Source organism: Rana temporaria, chromosome 12 (genome assembly GCF_905171775.1).
Source record: "Rana temporaria chromosome 12, aRanTem1.1, whole genome shotgun sequence".
Taxonomy (NCBI): domain Eukaryota; kingdom Metazoa; phylum Chordata; class Amphibia; order Anura; family Ranidae; genus Rana; species Rana temporaria.
Window position 1 is genome coordinate 33,574,765 of NC_053500.1, and position 26,800 is coordinate 33,601,564.

The window sequence follows — 26,800 nt, forward strand, 5'->3', positions numbered from 1 at the left end:
GTAGTAGCAGTGCAGGCTGATCATCTGATCAGTGCAGGTAATAGCAGTGCACGCTGATCAGTGCTGGTAATAGAAGTGCAGGCTGATCATCTGATCAGTGCAAGTAGTAGTAGTGCAGGCTGATCAGTGCATGTAGTAGTAGTGCAGGCGGGCTGATCAGTGCAGGTAGTAGTGATGATGTGTATGTACGGAGGTGTAGTGGAAGTGTTAGTGATCGGCCAGTCCTATACGTGCACAGAGCTGTCAGTGTAGAGCCCGCCCCCTCCCCGCCCCGCCCATCACAGATTATTGTCACCGTTCATCCCACACAGATCTCCTTCCGGATTGGCTGCCTTTTATATGACGGTGTGAAGGAAGGCGGAGCCCGGAGGAGAAGAATGAGATGATATATAGAGAAGAGAATACATAGGGAAAGATCTCCGGTATGAGGACAGTGATGGGGGGTGCTGTGTGTGACCCCCCCAATACTACAACCTGACATCCTTTATTAAAGACTGATCACCTGTGTGTACCGGGGGTGGAAGGGGGAGATCTCTCGGTGTCTGGAAGGGTGACGTGTCCCTGGTTGGAAGGGGGAGATCTCTCGGTGTCTGGAAGGGTGACGTGTCCCCGGTTGGAAGGGAGTGCTGGTGGCTGGAAATGATGGAAGGGAGGGTGATGTCCGGTTGGAAGGGAGAGATCTCTGGTTGGGAGGGTGATGTGTGCCCGATGGTGGCTGGAAATGATGCAAGAGAAGGCTTGTTGGAAGGGAGAGATCTCTGGGTGGAAGGGAGGGTGATGTGTGCCCGGTTGGGAGGCAGTGCTGGGTGATGTGTGCCCGGTTGGGAGGCAGTGCTGGGTGATGTGTGCCCGGTTGGGAGGCAGTGCTGGGTGACGTGTGCCCGGGTGGAAGGGAGGGTGATGTGTGCCCGGGTGGAAGGGAGGGTGATGTGTGCCCAGGTGGAAGGGAGGGTGATGTGTCCCCGATGGTGGCTGTAAATGATGGAAGAGAAGGCTTGTTGTAAGGGAGAGATCTCTGGGTGGAAGGGAGGGTGATGTGTGCCCGGTTGGAACGGGTGGTGATGTGTGCCCAGGTGGAAGGGAGGGTGATGTGTGCCCGGTTGGAATGGGTGGTGATGTGTGCCCAGGTGGAAGGGAGGGTGATGTGTGCCCGGTTGGAATGGGTGGTGATGTGTGCCCAGGTGGAAGGGAGGGTGATGTGTGCCCGATGGTGGCTGGAAATGATGGAAGAGAAGGCTTGTTTTAAGGTAGAGATCTCTGGGTGGAAGGGAGGGTGATGTGTGCCCGGTTGGGAGGGTGATCTGTGCCCGGGTGATGTGTCCCCCCCGATGGTGGCTGTAAATGATGGAAGAGAAGGCTTGTTGTAAGGGAGAGATCTCTGGGTGGAAGGGAGGGTGATGTGTGCCCGGGTGGAAGGGAGGGTGATGTGTGCCCGGGTGGAAGGGAGGGTGATGTGTCCCCCCCGATGGTGGCTGGAAATGATGGAAGAGAAGGCTTGTTGGAAGGGAGGGAGTGTTGGGTGTCTGGAAGGGAGGGTGATGTGTGCGGATGTGTGCCCGGGTGGAAGGGAGGGTGATGTGTGCCCGGGTGGAAGGGAGGGTGATGTGTGCCCGGGTGGAAGGGAGGGCGACGTGTTCCCCCCCCGATGGTGGCTGGAAATGATGGAAGAGAAGGCTTGTTGGAAGGGAGGCAGTGTTGGGTGTCTGGAAGGGAGGGTGATGTGTGCGGATGTGTGCCCGGGTGGAAGGGAGGGTGACGTGTGCTCGGGTGGAAGGGAGGGTGATGTGTGCCCGGTTGGGAGGGTGATGTGTGCCCGGGTGGAAGGGAGGGTGATGTGTGCGGATGTGTGCCCGGGTGGAAGGGAGGGTGACGTGTGCTCGGGTGGAAGGGAGGGTGATGTGTGCCCGGTTGGGAGGGTGATGTGTGCCCGGGTGGAAGGGAGGGTGATGTGTGCCCGGGTGGAAGGGAGGGTGATGTGTGCCCGGGTGGAAGGGAGGGTGATGTGTGCCCGGTTGGAAGGGAGGGTGATGTGTGCCCGGGTGGAAGGGAGGGTGATGTGTGCCCGGGTGGAAGGGAGGGTGATGTGTGCCCGGGTGGAAGGGAGGGCGATGTGTCCCCCCCGATGGTGGCTGGAAATGATGGAAGAGAAGGCTTGTTGGAAGGGAGGGAGTGTTGGGTGTCTGGAAGGGAGGAGGGCCGCCGTGTCTGTGGCTGGAAGGGAGAGCCCTGTGGTTGGATGGGATGGATGGAAGGCTGGGCTGGGTTGGTTGGCTGGAAGGCTGGAGCGTGTTGCAGGGAGAGAGGAGGATGGAGGGGTCCGGCTGATTGGAAGGCGGCTCAGGCACGGCGGAGGCGGGGAACAGGAGATCTCTGCGGGGACGGGAAAGAGTCCACACCCGGGACCACACCGAGCCTGACCGGAGGTGGGTAGAACGGTGGATCCGAGTAACCCTTGGATCGGTGTTCCCCGGGAGAAGGACGGACCGGGGGTGGGCACATCGGAGGTGTTTATTTCATTGTTCCCCGTAGATCGGGGCTCCCCCAGTGCGAGGGTAACTGGAGATGGGTCCCACCGATTTAGGTAGGACAGTGTTGGGTCGCCCCTGCCCGGCGGTGCAGCAGTGGCGGGGGATCGGTTTCCCCGGAGGACAGATCGAGGTCCCCCTGCCGTGTGGAAGACGGTTTTAGTCCCCCCCCCCTTCGCCAGGCGGTGCAGTGGATCGGTCTCGGTCGGTCCCCCTCGGTAAAGGACAGATCTGAAGGGGGGGCTTTATACAGTGATATCAGCAGGAGATTGAATCGGTGTGCCCCCCCCCCCAGGACCGTTCGTTTCACCGCGGTAGAGGGGAGATCGGGGTCCCCCCCCGGAGGTTTGCTCGGTCTGTCGGTTCCGCCCGAAATAGGACATATGGGGTCCCCCGGGGGGGGAATCGCTCGGTCAGTCGGGGTCTCCCGGTGTGCAGTGATATCGGGCGGAGGGTAGACCCCCCCCGAGGATCGGTCGGTGTCCGCCCGGTAAAAGATAGATCGGGGGGGTCCCCCCCCCCCGGGGGGAGGAATGCTCGGTCAGTCGGGGTCCCCCCTGGCGGGCGGTGGCCGGCGCGGTGCGGAGTGTAGCGGGAGGAGGAGGAGGCGGCTCCCGCGGCTCCGTCTGGCCGGCTGCTGCTGCAGAGTCGCTGGGCGGGGAGAAGGAGCAGGCAGCGCCCCCCCTCCCCCGGAGCTCGCCATTACCCAGGGGCTGCCGCAGCGGCTTTGTCTCGGAGATCGGAGCCCTTTGTCTTCGGGAAAGCGGATCGGGGTGAGTCAGTCCAGCCAGCCGGTTAGGTGGGGGAAATCTCGGGAGGACTACCGATCACATGCCCGTGTGCTCCTATCCGGGGGTCACCTCCGGAGAAGCGGGTAGAGTACCGATCCCCGGCCATCGGGGAGAATTTCTCGGGGGGGTGATCGGAGACGGATCGGGTGACCGGGGACTGATCGGGGGGGGTGCCCGGCTCTCCCCTCCTCCCTACCCCGACGGCCACTCTTGTTTTTCTCGGGCAGCCTGCTAGTTCCACGCTGGGTCTGGTGAGGTCGCTCTCCCCCGGCTCCTCCTCCTCCCTGCGGCCGGAAGGTGAGGCCGGGCAGCCGCTTGTGTGCCCCTCGGGGAGGAGAACAACGAGATCGAGCTGGAAGACGGAGGAGCGTGGTCACCTTCTACGGGTAACCATCGGGGCCGGGGATGGGGAAGGATCGGGCGGGGGTGGCCGCGATCGGGCGCGGGGAAGCCGGGGAGGATTGGAGGGGGAGCCCGGACACGTGGAGGGGAGGCTGATCGGCCATGGTGTGGATGGATCGGATGCCATATACAGTCCGGGCTCCGATCACTCGTTGCCACTAGGAGCACGGTGCTCGGTGTTAAGGATCGGGTGTCTGCAGTGCTCGCCGATCTCCCGGGATCGGGTGTGATGGCCGCCGCCGCTGATACTTGTCGGCCCAGCGATCGGTGCCCGGTGAGGCTGCAGATCCTCCCCGCACTGATGCTTTCCGGATCTCGTTCCCCCCTCCCGGTACTGGGCGGCCCCTGTGCTGGGAGGCGGCGGGGGCCCCCTGCAGGCTAATCCGCGGAGATCACCGACCTCCGCCTGCCCTTCCACGAGGGGGGGGGGGTGATGTCACCGCCCGGAGACACCCGCACCGGGCGCTGCCAATCACTGCCCGCTTCCAGCAATTCCACCCATCGCCATAGAGATTACCCCAAATCTCCCACCGACCAATCCCGGCAATGCACACCCCCACCGTCATTTCTAACATGGCTTCCCCTGCCAATCATAAACTGGCCGATCGATGTCACCGATCCTAAAATCACATCATCGTCACCCTTAAAAAAATCACATCGTCATCAGAATTATCTCTGAGAATCGCTAAGACTCTCGTTGTGCTGCTGGGGGACGCAGGCCGCCCTTTGCAATCAATCTCATTTACATTTTATATCTCCCGGGATCGGTTGTTCTGGCGTCACCCGTTTTTACAAAATTATCCAATTATCAAGAACGTTTATTGAAATGTAAAAAAAATCTGTGTCTGAAAGCTGAACTGTTTGTGTTGCACAGAATGATTGTGTTTGCTGTAGATCAGTGTAGAGGGGGTGGTGATTATTATTTCTATCGTATATTAGTGATCTGATATCAATAGTCATTTAACATGATAAAGGACTCATACACTTGTATAAGATTTACGTCTGTACTGCATCTCAACTCGCACAAATGTAAACGCACTTATGTCTGTATGAGCTGAGGGGCGCATACGCTGCATTGCTGCTGATGATTATATATTGGGGTGTATATCTTCCCCCAATGAGAGCGCAGGATGACCCAAACCTTCAGTTATTCTGAATAAGTAAAGCCAGGGGCCATTTTATGCTAAACGACTCAACCCGTGGCTGCGTTTTCATTCGGTTTGAGATATAAATGGCAAAAAAGCATAATCAGCCGCGGTACAGAATGACCCCGGCTGGCAGCCATTTGTGTGGTGGTGGCACAGGCATAAAATGAGCCATTTGTGTGGTGGTGGCACAGGCATACAATGACCCCGGCCTCCAGCCATTTGTGTGGTGGTGGCACAGGCATACAATGACCCCGGCCTCTAGCCATTTGTGTGGTGGTGGCACAGGCATACAATGACCCACGGCCTCTAGCCATTTGTGTGGTGGTGGCACAGGCATACAATGACCCACGGCCTCTAGCCATTTGTGTGGTGGTGACACAGGCATACTATTACCCTGGCGCGGCTTTTTTATACTATATATTGCCTTGTTTTTCCAACGTCAGCTGCTGCCTATAGACTCTGTGGTGGAAGCGCGGTTTTTTGTTTTTCCATACTATTACCCCGGCTTCCAGCCATTGGTGTGGTGGTGGCACAGGCATACTATTACCCCGACCTCCAGCCATTTGTGTGGTGGTGGCACAGGCATACAATGACCCCGGCCTTCAGCCATTCTCCGCCTGCACCTCATTTAGAGAGATATAAAGAACATCAACAATATAGTATACAGTATAATCCGCTGTCATTCGTGTGGTGGAGATACACAGGCATGGAATGACCCCCAGTCTTCAGTCAATCTGTGCCTGCACCTCGTTTTGGGGGGAGGGGGCGTGGCCAATGTATAATTTTAGTTGAGCCAGCGGTGTCGCAGAATGGCCCCGGCCTTCAGTCATTTGTGTGGTGGAGGCGAAGGCATGGAATGACCATGGCCTTCAGTCATTCTTGTGGTGGCAGCGCTGGCATAGGATAACCTTGGCCTTCAGTCATTCCGCGCCTGCACCTTAATCTGGGGCATACATATACCGTAGAATCAGCTGAGGTGGCGTGGCACAGAATAGCCCCAGGGTTTCAATCATTTGTGTGGTGGTGGCATAGCATAGAATGACCTTCATTCATTCATGTGGTGGCGACGCAGGGATAGAATAACATCACCTTTAGTCATTCCAGGGAATATGTATACTGTAGAATCAGCTGAGGTGGCGGTGTGCAGAATGGCCCGAGGCCTTCAGTCATATGTGTGGTGGCGGCACAGGCATAAAATAACCGTCTCGGCCTTTAGTCATTCTGCGCCTGTACCTCATTCCAGGGAATATGTATACTGACTGTAGAATCAGCTGAGGTGGCGGTGTTCAGAATGACCACAGGCCTTCAGTCATATGTGTGGTGGCGGCACAGGCATAAAATAACCGTCTCGGCCTTCAGTCATTCTGTACCTCATTCCAGGGAATATGTATACTGTATAATCAGCTGAGGTGGCGGTGTGCAGAATGGCCCAGAGGCCTTCAGTCATATGTGTGGTGGCGGCACAGGCATAAAATAACCGTCAAGGCCTTTAGTCATTCTGCGCCTGTACCTCATTCCAGGGAATATGTATACTGACTGTAGAATCAGCTGAGGTGGCGGTGTTCAGAATGACCACAGGCCTTCAGTCATATGTGTGGTGGCGGCACAGGCATAAAATAACCGTCTCGGCCTTCAGTCATTCTGTACCTCATTCCAGGGAATATGTATACTGTATAATCAGCTGAGGTGGCGGTGTGCAGAATGGCCCCAGGCCTTCAGTCATATGTGTGGTGGCGGCACAGGCATAAAATAACTGTCTTGGCCTTCAGTCATTCTGCGCCTGCACCTCATTCCAGGGAATATGTATACTGTAGAATCAGCTGAGGTGGCGGTGTGCAGAATGGCCCCAGGCCTTCAGTCATTTGTGTGGTGGCGTCGCAGGCATTAAATAACCTGCTCGGCCTTCAGTCATTCTGTGCCTGCACCTCATTCATGGGGAGATAGATGTATAAGGCTGGGTTCACACTATTGCGAATTGCATGTGGGTTCCCCGCATCCAATCTGCATGTCAGGAGACTGTGACCAGCTCTCAATGGAGCCGGTTCACACAGGTCCAGGACAGCTGCTGAGCGAATTGCACAGGAGTCCTGTGCGTCGTTTAGTTAATTTCAGGTCTGAAATGGTGAACAGGGACGCACCGGACCCCTGCTGTGAGCCACTCCGCATGCCAGTGTAAACCCAGCCTTAAGTATAATCAGCTGAGCCTTCAACCATTCAGAACAACTAAAGGCCGGGGATCATTTTGCACCTGCGCCACTGTCACATGGATGACTCATTCTGAAAGCAGAAGTCATTCTGTGATTGCCCCCTCATTTAAATGTTAACATCAACAATGTGTGGTCAGCTGAGGCAGTGGTGGCACAGAATGGCCCCGGCCTTTAGTTATCCTTATGGTGGAGGTGCAGGCATGGCACAGATTGACGTAAGGCTGGGGTCAATCCATGCCTGTGTGTCTCCACCACACAGATGACTGAAGGCCTGGGGCCATTCTGCGCAGCCTCTGCGGATTATACATTGTTGATGTTCTTTATAGCTCTGTAAATGAGGTGCAGGCGCAGAATGGCTGAAGGCCGGATTCATTGTATGCCTGCCCCACCACCACACAAATGGTAGCATAGAATGACCCTGGCCTTCAGTCGTTAATGTGGTGGCAACGGAAGCATAGAATGACCTCCAGCCTTCAGTCATTCAGGGGGAGGTGTACAGGCCTTCAGTCATTTGTGTGGTGGCGGCACATGCAATAATTCACCTCGGCCTTAAGTCATTTTGCGCCTGCACCTCATTTGGGGGGAGGTGTATAAAGTATATTCGGCTGAGGCGACAGTGGTGCAGAATAGTCTTCAATCAGTCATTCAGAATAAGTCATTTACAGTGGGTTATGGGAAAGAATCGCCTGTTAAAATTATCACATTTTGTTGCGTTGCAGCCTGTAATGAAAACGCACATTTTTTTTGTTTTATCTAGCTGTATTTACTAGTGCAACTTATAACATCCAAGTGAAAGATATACCACCAACAAAGACCACCCCACCATGTCAGTATTTTGTTACACCACATTTTACTTTAAATACAGCCTTTAGTCACTTAGTATATGTCTCTACTAACCTTGCACATCTAGACTTTGCAATCTTTGCCCACTCCTTGCAGAACTGCTCAAGTTCAGTTTGATGGTGGCCGTTTGTGGACTGCAGTCTTTCCACAGATTTTCAATGGGGTTTAAGTCTGGGCTATGACTAAGCCATGCAAGGACATTTTACCCTTTTCTCCTTCAACCATTGTGTGGTAATTTTTGCTGTGTTCTTTGGGTCATTGTCATGTTGGGAGGTAAACCTTCTACCCATTGACAACTTTCTGGCAGAGTGCAGCAGATTTTCCTCAAGAATTTGAAGGTATTTTGCCCCGTCAATTTTTCTTATATCCTGACAAGTGTTCTGTTGCAGAGTCCCTAATGCAGAGAAACACCCCCATAACAGGATATTACCCCCTTCATGCTTTACTGTAGGACTGGTGTTATTTGAATGGTAAGTGGTATTGGATTTCCGCCAGACATATCATTCGGTTTTGAGGCCACATAATTCAATTTTAGTCTCATCTGACCACTGTAAACGCACCTTGAAGATTCTGAGGCCACACAGAAAAAAATGTTATGGTGCGATGAGACTAAAATTTAATTATTTGGCCTCAATACCAAATGGTATGTCTGGCGGAAATCCAATACAGCTCACCATCCAAATAACAACATTTTTACAGTAAAGCATGGAGGTGGTAATATCCTGTTATGGGGGTTTTTCCTCTGCAGCAGGGACTGGAACTCTTGTCAGGATAGAAGGAAAAAAGGATGGGGCAAAATACCATAAAATTCTTGAGGAAAATCTGCTGCCCTCTGCCAGAAAGTTGTCAATGGGAAGAAGGTTTCCAACATGACAATGACCAAAAGCACGCAGCAAAATGAGCACACAGTGGTGGAAGGAGAAAAGGGTTAATGTCCTTGCATGGCCTAGTCAGAGCCCAGAGCCCATCGAAATTCTGTAGAATGACTTGAAGACTGCAGTCTACAAACGGTCACCATCAAAGCAGTTCTGTAAAGAAGAGTGGTCAAATATTGTAGAAACATATCCCAACAGACTAAAGGCTGTAATTAAAGGAAAAGGTGGTTCGACAAAATACTGATAAGATCGCATGGGTGTTCTCACCTATGCGACCCAATTCCTGTGAGAGTTCACAGTTCGCACTGCGATCTGCAAACCGATCTGGAGGTGTCATCAACATTGTATTGACACCCGCAGCAGTTCGCAGAGGGCAGTGTGAACTGTCTGCGGGAGAGATGCAATGTGGGAACCACCGCTGTAGTCGCGCTGGCTCCCGCATCTCACAAGCGTGAACCTAGGCTGAATGTTTTTATTTTTGTGACACCCATTGTACATGACAATGCACAAACAGAATTACCTCGGCCTTCAACCATTCAGAATAACTAAAGGCCGGGGGTCATTCTGAAGGCAGAAGTCATTCTGTGCTTTGCCCCCTCATCTAAAGAGAGATGAAAACATCAACAATGTGTGAGGCAGTCACTGGCGTTCAATCACTCAGAATGAGACATTCATATGGCGGAGGATGAGTTCGGCTTTTGTCATTCTGTGCCTGCAGTTCATTCAGAGTGAGGTGTAAAATCAGTCGAGGCAGTGGTGGCTCGGAATGACCTCGGCCTTCCACCATTCAGAATAACTGAAGGTCAAGGTAATTCTGCCTCATGGCCACCATCACCAACACGTGATTGACCTATTCAGGAAGACTGAAAACAGGGGTGTTCTGTGCTTGCGCCTTCATTTAGAGGGAGATGTAAACAATGTGTAACACTCTTAGGCGGCGGTGGTGCAGAATGATCCTGGTCTTCAGTTTTTCTGAATTAGTTGTGTCATTGCAATGGTGCAAAATGCCCCCTCAGTCATCTTGAATAAGGCATTCATGTGGCGGCAGCACAAATAAGGAATGACCTTGGCTTTCATTTATTTTGAAGGGAAGCCTTCTAGCCCATGGCCTTATTCAGGGGCAAATGTAAATATTAACTGTGTATTCTCAGCTGAGGCGGCAACATCACAAATGCCCATGGCCCTCAGTCATTTAAAATGAGCTATTTATGTGGCGGCGCAGGCACAGAATGACCTTCACCTAGTCATTCAGAATAATTGAAGGCCTGGGTCATTCTGCGACCTGGGCTGCCACATAAATAGCTCATTTTAAATGACCAAGGGCATGTGAGCTGTTGCCGCCTCAGCTGATAATTCACCCCTGAATGACTATGACATGAATGATTCATTCAGGATGACCGAAGGCCGCGTTCATACTGTACCTGCGCCCTCATTCAGAGGAGGATACCTTAACACACTGTAATCAGCGGAGGCAGTAGTGACGCAGTATGACACCAGCTTTTAGTCATTCAAAATGAAATATTTTTGTGGTGGCGGTAGTGCAGAATGACCACAGTCCTTCATGTGGTGGCATTGCAGGCGTAGAATGACCTTGGCTTTCAGTCATTCATATAGTGGCATTGCAGGCATAGAATGACCCCGGCCTTCAGTTATTCTGAACGATTTGAGGGCCAGGGTCATTCTGCACCTGAACCCTGATTCAGGGGGGAATGTAAACTAGTAGTCTTCCCCCAGGATGGCATATCGGCCATTAAAGCCTTTGCTACTTACTCCAGATGGCTTGTATACAGGCCTTGTGTACTTTGGAAATGGTGTCTGGGGCTACAGATTGTTAGCGGTCAAACAGAACTGGACTTGAGTACATGACATAATTTAGTGTCACTTGTTGGCCATCATGAGGTAGATATTTGCCAGCACACCAAGTATTGGCACAGAGTGGCATCCAAAGGGTAGTGACGAAGGGATCCTGCGTGACTCCCAAACGCTGCACTTTTCTTGTGTTGTGATAATGCAATAAACTACCAGTTTTAATGCCAATCTGTGATGATCCTTGGTGTGCTGACAAATATCTACCTTGTGACTTGAACCAGTATCCAGCTGGTTGTTGCTACAGCACCCTATTTCTGAGAGCTTATACCAAGAACGTGTGCGATGGGAATATGAGACATTACTTGTTGGCCATCATGCCGCAAAATCCTTTGACTTTAACTGACTTGAAGCAAACTGTCCTAACCCGTCCCTGTAAGGTGCAGCCCAAAGAGCAGAGCACATCTCCATTATTGATGACCAGAAAGAAGTTCTGGGGTGCTGCACAAGAATTTTAAAGTGGCATCCCAGCTCAAAGAAGTCTAATGCCCCATACACACGAGCGGAATTTCCGCCAGCAAAAGTCTGATGTGAGCTTTTCATCGGAAATTCCAACCGTGTGTATACTCCATCAGACTTTTGCTGTCTGAATTTCTGCTAGCAAAAGTTTGAGAGCAAGTTCTCAATTTTTCCGACGGAAAAAATTCCTGTCAGAAAATCTGTTCGTCTGTATGCAATTACGACGGGGAAAAAAACATGCATGCTCGGAAACAATTCGCCGCATGCTCGGAAGGATTGAACTTCTTTTTCTCGCCTCGCCGTAGTGTTGTATGTCACCGCGTTCTTAACGCTCGAAAGTTCAGAGTGACCGTGTGTATGCAAGCCAAGCCTGAGCAGAATTCTGTTGGAAAAACCATCCAACTTTTTTCCGACGGAAATTCCACTTGTGTGTACATGGCATAAGACTTCATGTACATGTTTTGCTGCGTTTGCGTTTAGAAGTGTTTAAAAAAAATATATATATTTTTCCAAAATAGCCAAAAATTAAAAATGCCTGTAAACAAAATACGGCTAAATGCTAGTTACTGTGTTTAGCTGCGTTTAGAAGAGTTTGGCACTTGAAATGCCTCTAAACGTAGCTTCTGAACCCATTTTTTTTTGCGTTCCAAAAAAAAGCCTCTAAATTTAACTGCCTAGAAACGACCCTGTGTACATGTATGATAAGATAATAAAGAGGAGAGTTCAGGAGCAGTTGAAAATAATGCCCAACTGCTCCTAAACATCCGTTTAGCAGCAGCAGCAGTGTACATGAGACCTCAAAGCCAATCAAATTTCTGTATTTGTTGCGGACTGGTCTATAGTGTGTACGTTTGTTCCTTGGATTCGTGATAGCGACCGGTCATATTGACTTTGTTTATCTTATTTTACAGACTAGCCTAAATTTGGTGCTAAAGGTTCCGCCCGGCAAAGGATGAACGGAGCAGCTGGTGGGCAAACCAACACCACCATGACCGCCCCTAACGATCAGGGTAAGGAGACCGGGGGGTTGCTTTGTACTGCTTGATATTTAACACCAGCGCTGGAAGTTGTACGCTTATGTAGGGCAGTCAGTGGATTACAAGGGATCTGGCTCACTCTAGTGGTAGGACTCTGAAGTTCTGAGTACTAAATAAAGCAAAACTCTAATTTAGTTGAGCGAATAAACTGTCCTCTCCAGGGCAAGTATACCAAGATATTTCAAACTTCCTTGTGGATTCCCAGCTGTTTCTATTATCTGTAGAGGTGATTGTAGCCGTATTAGTGCAATTGAGTACTACTTGGACCTTGAAGAATTGGACACACCCTGAAAGCTCGTCCATGAAAAATTATATATTAGTGCAAATACAAAAAGTATCACAGACAGTACTAAACCATACCTGTGAACTGGCTAAAAGGGAGTGGTAAACCAGAAGGCTGACCTGCTGTAAATTTGATGCCAGTGCTTAAGAAAAAAAATTCACTCCCTACGTACCTTAGTCCACAGGAAGACATTGTTCCATCTGTTTAGCAATCAACTGCAGCTTTTAGGAATTTAACCCTAGTTACCCAACTTGCCTATTCTGCATCCATTTTGCATGGGCTTAATTGTAAAATCAAAATACATCACAGATCTACACACATTCGTGAAAATTGTAGATGTTATTCACATGTTCCCTTTTTCTTCCTTCTTTCTCCCAGACCAATGGTCCCAAGATGACATGCTCACTCTCCTGGAGACAATGAAGACACTCCTACCAGGCCAGGACAACACAAAGTTCAAGACCACTGAGTCCCATCTGGATTGGAACAAGCTGGCCTTTAAGCACTACAACGGTTCCATGTGTCGCCAGAAGTGGACTGAGATTTCAAATGAGGTAGGGTGGAGGACTGAGAGTGTTCCTGCCAGTGCCACATAAGTGTCCAGATTTATGTTTAGGATGACGTAGAACAGCCCTTCTCAACCTGGCTTCCTTAAGAGGTTAAAAGTGGTCCCTTGAAAAATGAGCGGTTTCTTATTCTCTATATAATCACTGCCACAAATGATCTTTGTAGCTATCTGGAAGTGAGGGATTCTTCCCATTGACCACCAATGTAAGGGGTATTCTGTTCCCTGCCCCAAAGCACACCACTCCCTATATGTTGAGGGTATGTGGCCTGGTATAGTTCAGGGGCCTGCATTGGCTGCTTCCTTGGATAAGGGTCTGGTATCATGTTTTTTTTGAGGGGGGGGGGGTCCCCAACGCCGTTTTTTTTTTCCACAGAAAGCAGCCACAGCCCAAGTAAAAAAAAAAAAAGCCTGTCCCCATGTCACTCAATCTAAATGAGTCATAGGGAAGAGTTATCCCTTGCAGGATGGATCAGTCCATAGTTTGACAGGGTCTGCTATTTATTCTGTCTCTTTGGATAACCTATAGTGCTCTAGGGTTCCTTTGTCATGAATTGTGTTTACTTGTAAAACAGTGGTTGTATATGTTTTTATATAAGTTTGTTTATTGCAGGTATGTATACAATAAATACAATACAGTTCACCCAAACCTATTATAGTTTTGCTATGCCTGATGATGGGTATTGTGCGTCACAGCAATCGTACAGAAGGGTGGGACCTACCATCAAGTGCCTACCCCCTTTTGCAGCATTTCATTTGATCCAAGACTACAGGGACTAAATAAAATAATATGAACTCATGCACTATCACTTGCAGGTCAGGAAGTTTCGGACACTGTCAGAATTGATACATGATGCAGAAGAACACGTGAAGAACCCATACAAGGGAAAGAAGCTGAAGGTGAGCAAATAGTTTACAATAAGCTCCATTGTTGACGTTTTTGAGACTTTTTTACTTTATTTAATCTTGCCTCGGATTATCCTGAACGCACTAAGCAGCTCAATCCATTTCTTCCAGAAACATCCTGAGTTTCCCAAGAAGCCCCTGACCCCCTACTTCCGCTTCTTTATGGAGAAGAGGGCAAAATATGCCAAGCTGCATCCAGAGATGAGCAACTTGGACCTCACCAAGATCCTATCTAAAAAATATAAAGAGTTGCCAGAGAAGAAAAAGGTAACGTAACACAACATCTGGTTTGAATGGGTTGACCCTTGAAAGTGAGATATATGGCAGACCTAAACACATATGGACGGTTATACATACTTTTAAAGTGGAACTTTAGTCAGAAAACAAAGTCCTACTAGATGACTTCAGGCTGACCCCTTTTGCAGGTATAGCTATGTAAAACATAAAAAATAAGTGTCTGTACTGTTTAATGTAGAACTTCAGTCAATTCATAACATTTTTTTTTTATTTGGCTTGTCTTCCTCTCCTTTTAATATTGTTGGTTAAAAAAAATGCATTTATCGACCTCTGCATCCCTTATTTCTTGCTATTCCGGTTTCCATCCATGTCATTCGTCTATGACGTAGCCAGGTCTAGCCCCCTTGGCTCCTGGTATATCATCGTTGCAAATCCTAGGAGTCATCTGGCTTTTTTTCATCTCATGAGAGCGAGCTGAGGTGTTCTGGAGGAGCGCCAGATAGGCACAAAGGTGGACGGAGATGGGGGTGGTCTTGAACCACTGTGCTTTAATGCGTATACATGGCACCCGCAGAAATACTGTGCATGCGCAAGATTTAGCAATATGGGGCAGAGAAGCGGCTGGATTACCAGGAAGCCAAATGGCACTGGCTTCAGCTACCCTCAGTTAAAATGGCCGTTCCAGGCTACTTTTTTTTTCTATTGAAAAAATACAGATTTTGCTAAATTAAATGGGTAAATCGGATAATTGCCATTTTTTACATGCTGCATGTATATTTTCGTAAAATTTATCAATCATAAAGCAGAGTTCCAGGCTTTTTATTTTTATTAAAAGTCAACAGCTACAAAAAGTGTAGCTGCTGACTTTTAATAAACAGACACTTACCTGTTCCATGGTCCAGGGATGCGGCCGCCCGGAGCCTCGCTCCTCTCCGCCGGCGCCTCCATTGACACTCTGGGCACCTTGCCGTGACAGCTTTCGGCTTCATGGCCCGGGAACGCACTGCGCGAGTCGTGCTGCGATCTTCTGGGACCTGTTGCGTGTCCCAGGAGATCGGCTAGGGGGAGAGAAGGAGTCGCATAGGACGAAGTGGGACAGGAAGTTCCACTTCAAACAAAGCCCCCCACTCCCCCCCCCCCCCAAAAAAAATTACATTAAATGAGTGCTTAAAGCAAAAGTTCCACTTTTGGGTGAAACTCCGCCTTTAGTTAAAGTTTCTCTTTAAAATCCAGTAATGCACTGTCTCACCCTGCTCTGCACATGCTCAGTTGCTTTCTATTTTAGGCACTGCCGAGTTTGTAGAGGCTGATCTGCTGACAGCCTTGGAGCAGAATTTCAAACCCTCTGATCTTTTACAACCAAGGCATCTGCTTCTGTTTGATCTGCAGCTGCCATGGTGCTGCACAGATCGGTTATCACACCAGCCATTTGATGGTTTGAAAGTTTGGTTGAGGACACAAGAAGATGTGACAGTTAGCAATCCCAGCATTTCAGGAATAAAACTTTTTTTTTTTTAACTTGTTAAATCGATGGGTTTAGTTCTGCTTTATGATTTACTGCTGTTCTGGGCTTTTTTTCAAAATTGTCGCTCTATTTTTGTTTATAGCGCAAAAAATAAAAACCGCAGAGGTGATCAAATACCACCAAAAGAAAGCTCTATTTGTGGGAAAAAAAGGACGCCAATTTTGTTTGGGAGCCACGTCGCACGACCGCACAATTGTCAGTTAAAGCGACGCAGTGCCGAATCGCAAAGAGTGGCCAGGTCCTTTAGCTACAAAATGGTCCAGGGCTTAAGTGGTTAAGCATCTGACATTAGATGAAGATTTTTGTCTTTGAAGGGGTCTAGTACCAGGTTGGACCCCCTTTTGCCTTCAGAACTAACTTCATGCTTCATGGCATAGATTCAACAAGGTGTTGGACGCCTCAGAGATTTTGGTCCATAGTGCCATGATAGCTGTGCGTCAACTAGTATACCAACCTTTTAGCTTTGATTGTAGCTGTTTTTAAAATTTGCATGACCCAGGATCTCGTCTTGTCTTTTGCAGGGGAAATACATCCAAGATTTCCAGAGAGAGAAGCAGGACTTTGAAAAGAACCTGGCAAGATTCAGGTGATTAGGGTTCATTTACAACTTGGCAGCTAGGACTACGAAGTTGGTTTGTTTTGCCTAATTTTCCTTTGTGTTTGTGTACAGGGAGGAACATCCAGACCTCATGCAGAGCACCAAAAAATCGGACGTCCCTGAAAAGCCTAAGACCCCTCAGCAGCTGTGGTACAACCACGAGAGGAAGGTCCACCTCAAGCTGAAACCTGATGTAAGTGTTAATTATTGTCCATAGCCTTTAGAACCAAGTTGAATCCCTTTCTAAGCCGATTTTACCCATCCGTGTTGCCCAAACGCTTTGTTGAATCGTGTGTTGAAGAGTAAATCTTTGTCTTTGATTCCAGGCCAGCACTAAAGATGTGAAGGATGCGTTAGGAAAACAGTGGTCACAACTTACAGATCAGAAGCGTCTAAAGTGGATTGACAAGGCACTTAAACAACGCAAGCTATATGAGGTAATGGTGCTGACTCCAGCCAAAACCTGCCGTATAGCGCGAGTAAGAGTTGCAGGTTTTTTTATTGCTGGGTTTAACCCAAATTTCATTGATGGGATACCACCAGGACAGGGAGAGAAGGCATATCTCTCTGATGGGGATAGACATCAGTCTTAGTAGAGTTAGAAAATCTTGTTAAATTTATATTCCTGCCTCTGTCTTCCTGTCCCGGTTATATCTGCATTCTGATTTGTTGTCCTAGTGGGGTGTCAAACTCCATTTCATTGCGGGCCGCATTATGATTGCCCTCCAAGGGCCGGTTCTATTTGTAAGACTAGATGTCAAGAGCAACCCCCTTACATCAGATGTTAAGAACCCCACCACCACCACCAGAAGTCAAGAGTCCCCCACCCTCCTTTACATCACAGTGCACCCTCTTATCTTGTGTTGCTGCGGGAAAGAAGTTAAAGCGGATGTGCCAGTATAAAAAAATATTAAAAGCCAGCAGCTACAAATACTGCAGCTGCTGACTTTTAATATTAGGACACTTACCTGTCCTGGAGTCCCGCGCCGTCCGCAGCAGAGGATGAGCGATCGCTCGTCTCTCTGCTGCTCCCCCCGCCATCCTCAGTGAGGGAACCAGGAAGTGAAGCGCTCCGGCTTCACTACCCGGTTCCCTACGGCGCGAGTCGCGCTGCGCCCGCCGAATTGGCTCACACGCTGTGTGCTGGGAGCCGAGTGTTCCCAGCACACAACGGGCGACAGACGGGAAGTCAGAAAAACCCGTCTTTTGCCCGTAGCGTGTGGCCGGAAGTGGGTGCAAATACCTGTCTTTAGACAGGTATCTGCACCCCCCTCACCCTGAAAGGTGTCAAATGTGACACCGGAGGGGGGGCGGGTGCCGATCAGCGTGAGTTCCACTTTAGGGTGGAGCTCCGCTTTAAGGGTGGTGCTGGGAAGCTGAAAGTGCAGGGTCTGGAGGAGGACTGGAGTCGGCTGAATGCTGAGATCAGGGAAGATGGAGCCGAGGGGGTGCAGTGGCTGCACAGAGGGGGAGTTCTGTCATCCTCTCTGCTGCCGACTGCTAAGATGGGGAGGAGGCAGAGATGAGCCTCTCCGCACCTGAACAGAGAAGCGCAGGACCTGGAGGAGGAGTTCTGTCTTCGGACTGCTGAGACAAGGTGGGGCGCAGAAACAAGGATTGGGTGGCTAAAACAGTTTTTGTGGTTCCCTGGACATAAACATGCTTTTTTTACAGTGTGGGAGCAGCTCCACTGCAATGGAGCTTTTTTGTTTTCTCCGGAATTTAGCTTTTAATAAAAATAGGTTATAAATCTAGGCTTTTATAAATATAATAAGAAAAAAGCCACAAAACCTTCAACACTGCTTTCTTTTGGTGGAAGCCATAACCGCTCATGCCAAGAAGGCCTTCGGCTGCGGAGAACACAAGACCTAATCTGATTGGTTATGTTGGGATATGAGGCAGATAGTTCAAATTTTTATAGAGATATGGTTGTGATTGCAGAAGTAGTTTCTCAACTGATTGCTGTGAATTTAATTTGTTATCCTTCTGTTACAGAACGCGATGAGAGAGTACATGCAGAAGCACCCAGAGATGAATATTACTGAAGAGGGCATCACCCGCTCTACGCTGACCAAGGCAGAGCGTCAGCTTAAAGACAAGTCTGACGGTCGGCCAACAAAACCCCCTCCGTAAGTAGTTGGCATGAAGTTGGGGTTTTCCTGCAGAGCAGATTGATCATTTAAAACAGAATTCAAGACTATTGTAGACGAGTCTTAAAAATGTCCCCCCTTTCATGCCTACCCTATGTAAAATCTGAATACTGCCCCCCCCCCCCACCTTTTTTTTTTAACTTGCTTCGGTCAAGTCACATGATCCTGCAGCTGAAGCTCCCCTGTGTTGGTGAGCAGCCGCTGCAGGGGAGAGGAGGGAGCGCAGATGTCATGGCTCCCAGGATTCGCAGCAATTGTTGAGTGCTCCTGGGAACCAGAGCTGCAGGATCATGTGACCAAATTGAAAAAAAAACGTGAGTATTTACAGATCCTTTTTTACAGTGTAGACAGGATAGGTAGAAGTAAGGGGGAGGGAACATTTTTTTAAAATGGCGTTAGGCTTGAAATCCACTTTAAAGTGGTTTAACCACTTGCCGACCGCACTATTGCAAAAATACTGCTACAGCGCGGTCGAGTTGTTTTTACACGACGTCCCTGGGACGTCCTTGTGCACTTCCTTGTTTGCGCGCCCCCTGAGACGCGCTCGCGGAAGTGTCCATGCTCGCCAGGTCCAGGGGACCCGACGCAACACGGATCAAGGTGAAGAGCCAATGATAGCGGCTCTTCACCACCTGATCGCTCCCTCCAATGAGGGAGCAGAGAAATGTAAACAAAAAAAAAAGGTCACCCTGAGGTCTTCTCTTCTCTCCTCACACCGATACAGCGTGTGAGGAGAGAAGCGATTTTTAAAGTGAGTGAAAATCTACATTGTGCCCAGCAGAGCCTAGCAGTGCCACACAGTGCCACTACACTACCCATCAGTGCCCCTACAGTCCCCATCTGTGCCACTACAGTCCCCCACCAGTGCCACTACAGTCCCCACCTCTGCCACTTCAGTGCCCATTGGTGCTGCTAGTGTCTGTCAGTGCCACTACAGTACTCATCAGTGCCGCCAGTGCTCCATCAGTGCCACTACCGTGCCCAGTGCCACTACAGTGCTAATATGTAGCAGTATACATTTTAGGCCAAATTTATGAGGAAAAATTTATTTTTTGCAAAATGTTATGATAGAAATGAAGAAAAATTCATTTTTTTACAAAATTTACATTCTTTTTTTCATTTATAGCGAAAAAAATAAAAACCGCAGAGGTGATCAAATACCACCAAAAGAAAGCTCCATTTGTGGGAAAAAAAGGACAAAAATTTCATTTATTTACAGTGTTGTATGACTGAGTTATTGTCATTCAAAATGTGAGAGCACCGAAAGCTGAAAATTGGTCTGGTCAGGAAGGGTGTTTAAGTGCCCAGTGGTCAAGTGGTTAAGGATCTAAAATGTTCTGTTGTAGAGGGTCCACCCAGCCCCCCCCCCCCCCTTGAACTTACCTGAGCCCAATCTCGATCCAGAGATGTGCATGAGATTAGCGGCTCTCTCCCTCCTCACTGTGCAGATCATAAGCAGCAAAAGCGATTGGCATCCTATGAGGAAGGAGGGAAAGCGGAGGACGAGCCCCCACTGTCTGTGTCAATAGACGCAGATGGGGCGGCTCGGGAGCCCTCATAGAAAGTGGATTTCCATGGGAGTACTAGCCATGGAGCCAGGCATACCAGCAGACAACCCGGGAAGAGCAGGTTCAGGAGTGCTCTGTGCAAAACCACTGCACAGAGCAGGGAAGTATAACATTTTTGTTAAATAAAAAAAATGGACACTTTACAATCGCTTTAAAATATAGAAATATGGTATGGGAAGTCGGCCATAAATCTGGCATTTTCAGAAAGGGTCGGTATTTTCATGCATTCACTGGGGTGTATCTGATAGTTTTCAGATGGTTTGTGGTGTTCCTGGGCATACTTGTACCGAATGGCGCAATTTCTGATTTGCTGCAGTTGTGATCGGGGGAATTGCACAGTTCCCAGTGGTGTTGCTGTTTATAGTGAACGCCAAGCATCCTGAAGCTACGGGCTCTTAGTACACCAGTTGTGACCTGTATGTTTAATGCTATGGCCTTTTTTCCCTTACAGAAATAGCTATTCCATGTACTGTGCAGAGCTGATGGCCAACATGAAGGATGTGCCCAGTACAGAGCGTATGGTGCTGTGCAGTCAGCAATGGAAGCTGCTCAACCAGAGGGAAAAAGATGCTTATCACAAGAAGTGTGAGCAGGTAATCTCATCACGATCTGACAGCATTTGTGGTCTTGCCTCATTGTGATTGGAGGCCCTGGCTAAAGCAGCGTGAGCAGCCTGCTGAACCTGCTGTCGGGGAATATATATAAAATGTGCAGTAACAATAAATGAAGTTGACTTTGTAGGTATTAAAGCTTAATTTAAGACAGGGCGCTAAATACACAATGTAATGCATATATGGGACCTGTTTTAACCTGCCAGGCGTACTACTCCATTAAAATCAAATATTACGCGTCAAATATGCAAATTAGGTAGATACGCCGATTCAGAAACGTACTTGCGCCTGTCGGATTTAGCTACGTCGTTTACGTAAGGCGTCGGTCCGGCGTAACTTTACCCCTCATAAAGCAGGGGTAAGTCATGTTAAGGTATGGACGTCTGAAGCGTCGAAACAGCGTCGTATTTTACGTTGTTTGCGTAAGTCGTACGTGAATGGGGCTGGGCGTAAGTTACATTCACGTCGACTAAGCATTGAGCCAACGTATCTTGGGGAGTATTTGCGACGTGACTCTGAGCATGCGCTGTTTGATCGGCCCCTAATTTGCATGGGATCACGGCTCATTTCAATACAACACGCCCACTGCCTGGTTCATTTGAATTAGGCGGGCTTACGCCGGCCCATATACGCTACGCCGCCGTAACTTCGGGCGCAAGTTCTTTCTGAATACGGGACTCTCCTCTCAAAGTTACGGCGGCGTAGCGTATATGAGATACGCTACGCCCGCATATAGTTAAGCAATTGTATCTGAATCCGGGCCCAAGTGTTTCGGAGTATTTCCAAATGGCTCAGAGTGTCACCGGCGCCCCTGCACCTCTGGCTAAATGCGGTACTGCACATCGCAATGGCTTAAATCCTGCTCGTTTTGCAAAACAATGCTCGCAAACCGAGTCGGGATTTAAAAATAAAATATTGCTCGTATTGTGAAGCGCTCGTTAACCGCATTACTCGCAATCCGAGGTTCCAATGTATAGTGTATAATATAAAACCCACTGACCTGAGCCCTATGACTTGCAGGTCTTATCCCTCCCCCAACTTGTAACTAGACAGTAAATAAGAAGCAGAAGACCAATGAGCTCATCTCTCTGTCACTCTGGTTTTTAATGCACTGCAGTACTGGCTCTTTGTGCTGCTTCTCTCACCTCCAGTCTGTGCTTTGCTGTACAGGGGACTGGAATGGGCTGACGTTGCCAAATGTAGGTACTTAACTGGTTCCCGCCTGCCATATTGTAAATTGATGGTCGGACGGGACCACTCTCGTTCTGGGAGGACATTATTTGACATCCTCCCATTCTTGCCCTGTGGGCATGCAGCACGCCAATCAATGGTGCACTGTGTCCCTCAGACCGATCTCGGTAAAGAGCCAATGACGTAGACTCTTTACCATGTGATCAGCTGTGTCCAATCACAGCTGATCACATGTAAAACAAATGCAGGTTATCTGCATTTCCTTTCACCAGCGCTGTCGGTGTCTGAGGAAAGGAGAGCCGATAACCAGCATTGGTCACTGTCACAGCCATAAGTACTGCATATGAGTGTCAATCTGTGCAGTATTTAATTGCCACATATCAATGCCGCCTCATCAGTGCCCATCAGTGAAGACGAAAGAGTACTTTATTTGCAAAAGTTTACAACAGAATCAAAAAGTTTTGTTTTTTTAATTTGTTTAGCAAAATAAATAGCATGATAAAAAATAACACCAGTGGTGATTAAATATCACCAATAGAAAGCTCTATTTGTCCATTTTTTTTTTTTTTTTTATAAAAATGTAATTTGTGTGCAGTATTGCATTGGAAGGGGGTGAAAGTGCCTGGTATTGAAGTGGTTAAATTGCTTGCACAAATATATATTTACGGATTTATTAATTAATATTTTATTAATTCATTTATTAGTCCTGTGTCTGAGTTTAGAATCTGGGGGTGATTCCCACGTGCTCATGTCTTGCTAATGCTGCATTCACACCTTGGCGTACAAAATCGCGGCGTTTTGTCCCGCGAATTGCGCGACAAATTGCGGCGTTTTGTACCGCGATTTGCGGCGACAAAACGCTGCGATTGTGAATGCAGCCTACCCCCTCTATGGAGATGGTTCACATCTCCTATGCCGAAAGCCGCCTGAAAAAAAGGTCCGGGACTTGTTTTCAGGCGTACGGCGTTCGGCGTGGAGATGTGAACCATCTCCATAGAGGTGCATGTGAAATCATCCCTCCAGCGTCTCGGGGGCTGCATCGGCGTCGCACTACAGGCGTATATACGCCTAGGTGTGAATGGGGGCAAAAGGGGAGCAGAAGGATCTGTGTGAGTTGTACCATTACATCAAATCAAATGTGTTAATCCATTGATTTTTCTCCTCCGTGCAGAAAAAGAAAGATTATGAAGTGGAATTAATGAGTTTTCTTCAGGTGAGTTTTGTTTTGTACTACAATCCATCCTACATACAGAGCAGTGCTGTGACTGTGTTTTTGGTTTACCAACGCGCCTTTTCCTTCTGTAGACTCTCCCAGAAGAGGAAAAACAGAGGGTCCTGGCAGAGGAAAAGATGGTCAGCTCGAACAAGCGGGTCTTGAGCAACGCCACCTCAAAGGGAGCCCAGGAAGCAGCGAAGGTGAGCAACCAGTGTGAAGGCTGACAACTTTACAACATTTTTATTTCAAGTTCTTCACGTTCTGATAAATGTCAAAATTGTATTCTCCCCCCCTGGTTCAGGCAAAGAACAAAAAGGCAGGTGCAGATGAGAAGGGAAAACTTCCAGAACCGCCAAAGACGGCTGAAGAAACTTGGCAACAGAGCGTGATTGGGGACTACCTTGCCCGGTTTAAGGTATAAATTGGAAATGTGTCTAAATGTAGAGATGCGTTATATGTCCTAAAATCTGCTTTTTGTACAGTGGAACCTCAGTTTAAGAGTAATTTTTGGGAGCAATTTTTTTTTATTATTATTCTGACTCGGTTTGCAAGTGTTGACTTGCAAGACAAGCAAAATTCAAGCTAAACAGGCCTGCAGTACCTAATTTGGCCTGAGGTACGGGGGCGCAGGAGCCGAGGAAAACGAGCCAAAGTGTCCTCGGGCCTTTTTGCCCGTTTTCGACACTCTCTGGTGCCCCCCCACCTCTGGCTGCATTCGTTATTGCATCCCATTGAAGTCAATGCGGAACTAATTATTTTCGTTTTCATTGACTTCAATGGGAAAACTCGCTTTGATATGCGAGGACTTTGGACTCCTGGAAAGGATAATGCTTGTAATCCGAGGTTCAACTGTATTTTTATTTTATTTTTTAATAAAGGCCACGACCTAGAAGGGTGATAGTTGTCTTTCTGTGGACCAAAATCTACCTCTTTCTCCAGAAGGAGCGACTTCCCTCTACTTTTGGAAACAAAAGAACTTTGCCCACTGCCGTCCCTCCCCCATTCAGGAACAACCTTGTATTTTTGTTGATGAATACTAGACCGGCTCTGATTGGCCTAGGTAGAGATCATATTGGCAACTTCCCCTCCTCTCCACCTCAGCCAATGAATGCCTGCCTAATATTCATCGATAAAAATACAGGTTGGTGGGGAGCTGCGGTGGCTCAACGCGATTGGCACTGCGCTGACAAGCCATTCACCTCTGCAGCTAGGGGTTCGGATCCCGGTCTCAGCTACATGTGAATTGAGTTTGGTGGTCTCAGCCCGGCTCCCGGTGGGTGTGCTATGCGAGGTAAGCCTGCGCTTAGTACGCCCACCCCCCTCCCACAAAAACCACCACACTTACACGCACTCGAAATTGGGTTAACAAGCATGCACTTTGACCACGCGGTCTCTAAAAAGAGAGGCGAAGGACTAACGGGGCTGGTTGAGCGGGCTAGATCCTCTCACTCCCTTATAGGGAGTCCCTCTGCCCCGTTGGGCTTCAAAGCGGAGCAGGTAGGGCGGGCTGTGTGGGAGGACCCCCTCACACACCCGCCATTGCCACCCGGGGCATGGAGAAAGGTGGCAGTCCGGCTCCTCTCTCGAGTACACGCACAAAATACACTTTAAAAAAAAAAATACAGGTTGATTTATGCGTGGCGGAGGGACATAAGTGCCCAGCCCTCTTCTGTTTCTGGCCTTCAGAAGAGGACAGCACTAATACAGTGGATTGCAATGGCCCCACCCGCCATAAGGTTGTGGCATGTGTATCATTGCATGTGAAAATCCTTCTAAGGAAATTCTTCCTTATTATGTAATTCTAGAATGACCGAGCCAAAGCCCTGAAGAGTATGGAGGCCACCTGGACGAACATGGAGAAGAAAGAAAAGATCATGTGGATTAAAAAGGCAGCTGAAGACCAGAAACGATACGAGGTATTCAGAGATGACATGGCACGCTGTATAAAAATCTATAAGCGCTGAAAAGGGCTCCATCATTGGCTGTTTTTCCTGCTTCCTTTCAGAGAGAATTATGCGACATGAGGTCACCTCCAGCAGCGGCTCCAGCAGCTCCAACCAGTAACAAGAAGGTGAAATTCCAGGGAGAACCCAAGAAAGCCCCAATGTAAGTTTGTAAAATACTCCCAACCTGTTTTATTATTGTTTTTGTTGGCTGAACAAAAATCCTAGGCATGAGCCAGGGAGATATAGGGGCCCAGATTCAGGTAGATTCGCGCAATATTTGCGTGGGCAAAGAGCAAAAAATTTTCTCTGCGCCCACGCAAATATTGCGCTTTGCCCGCGATTCACGGAGCAATTGCTCCGTAAATTGCGCGGGCGATATGCTAAACAGCGGGGCGTAAGGCTGCCTAATGTAAATGATCCCGCCGGGGGCGGGAATCATTTAAATTAGGCGCGCTCCCGCGCCGAGCAAACAGCGCATGCTCCGTCGGGAAACTTTTCCGACGTGCATTGCGGCAAATGACGTCGATAGGACGTCATTTGCTTCTAAGTGAACGTGAATGGCGTCCAGCGCCATTCACGGTTCACTTACGTAAACGACGTAAAATTTGAATGTCGCGAGCGGGAAGCGCAGCTATACTTTAGCATTGGTTGCGCCTGCTATTAGCAGGAGCAGCCTTATGCTAAAGTCGCCGTACGGAAACTCCGTACCTTGCGTGCGCAGGGCCCGCGCAACTTTTGTGAATCGGTGGTAGTATGCAATTTGCATACTATACGCCGATCACAATGGCCGCGCCCCCTAGCGGCCAACGCAAGAATGCAGCCTGGGATGTGAAGGCATAAGGAGGCTTATGTCTGTCACATCCTAGGCTGCAGTCGGTGTAACAAGGTTCCTGAATCAGGAGCACTCGTTACACCGGAGCAAGTAAGCCCTTGCGCCGCGCAACCTATGGTTGCGCGGGCGCAAGTGCTTCTTGAATCTGGCCCAGGGTGTGTACTGCTGCACAGGGGCCCTGAGGTTAATAGCCTAAAATGGTGGTGCAAAGGGTCAGGGTGGAGAAAGGCCTTGAGTAACCGTGGATCATGTGGGCTTGTCTATAGAAGGGCCTTCACTCTTTAAGAGTGGAGGTCAGATATATTGATGACAGTTATTGGAAATTAATAGTTATAGAACAGCTGGATATAATAACCCATTGCCGGAGCCATCATGTTGGCAGATAAAACACTTAAATGGCAACACCAATCCCCACCTATTATTATCTCTTGACTTCACCCATAAAGCCACTTTACCTTCATCTGTACTCCTATTACCCTTTGCTTCTTGACATGGTGGAAAAAATGGAAAAGAGTACTGCTCCAAGCCCTGCGACCTATGCTGTGCTCCCGCCCTGTAGTACTGACAGGTGCAGACTCTGTGCTGATCCGTGGAAAAAAGAAATGTTCCTGGACTGCCGCACTCTTGATAAGCGATTTATTGAAACAAAATGAACAAAGGATAAAATCCAAAGCTGTATAACATCCAAAAATTCATGCAACACTGTAATCAGTGGTAGAAAGTGGACATAGGGGACAAAAAAGCTAACATGTTTCACATCATGGATAGATGCTTAGTCATAGCTTCTTGACATGGTGGTAGACCACTGGGGGCTAGGACCTTACCAAACTTCCTCTCTTATGAGGCACTGTGGCCCTTCCCCTCACCCCTACTTCCATTACCACCGAGAACAGGATCCCAATAGTATATGAATGCAGCTCCAATTAATATGCCATTGTGATGACTGAACCCAGTACTGTAAAGATTTACACCAATTATCCATAACATGACCACCCACCTAATATTGAGTAGGTCTCCCT

At 48.7% G+C, this 26,800-nt stretch overlaps 1 protein-coding gene across 4 annotated transcripts in view; it reads left to right on the forward strand.

The window, feature by feature from the left end:
* The first annotated feature begins 399 nt into the window (after window positions 1–399).
* The window catches only part of UBTF (upstream binding transcription factor), a 34,894-nt gene continuing 8,493 nt past the window's right edge, over window positions 400–26,800 (forward strand). The window contains exons 1-15 of one of the 4 annotated variants that reach the window (XM_040330696.1): window positions 400–422; window positions 12,028–12,126; window positions 12,815–12,990; window positions 13,818–13,901; window positions 14,019–14,174; window positions 16,191–16,255; window positions 16,340–16,460; window positions 16,594–16,704; window positions 18,263–18,396; window positions 20,437–20,578; window positions 22,959–23,000; window positions 23,093–23,203; window positions 23,305–23,418; window positions 24,809–24,919; window positions 25,009–25,109. In XM_040330696.1, the coding sequence (XP_040186630.1) occupies window positions 12,069–12,126; window positions 12,815–12,990; window positions 13,818–13,901; window positions 14,019–14,174; window positions 16,191–16,255; window positions 16,340–16,460; window positions 16,594–16,704; window positions 18,263–18,396; window positions 20,437–20,578; window positions 22,959–23,000; window positions 23,093–23,203; window positions 23,305–23,418; window positions 24,809–24,919; window positions 25,009–25,109 (1,526 nt within the window). In that variant the 5' untranslated portion in view covers window positions 400–422; window positions 12,028–12,068. Of the gene's footprint in view, window positions 423–2,333; window positions 2,424–3,193; window positions 3,299–3,571; window positions 3,703–12,027; window positions 12,127–12,814; window positions 12,991–13,817; window positions 13,902–14,018; window positions 14,175–16,190; window positions 16,256–16,339; window positions 16,461–16,593; window positions 16,705–18,262; window positions 18,397–20,436; window positions 20,579–22,958; window positions 23,001–23,092; window positions 23,204–23,304; window positions 23,419–24,808; window positions 24,920–25,008; window positions 25,110–26,800 lie in introns of those variants that run through there. The other 3 variants (XM_040330693.1, XM_040330694.1, XM_040330695.1) reach the window with 3 other exon arrangements.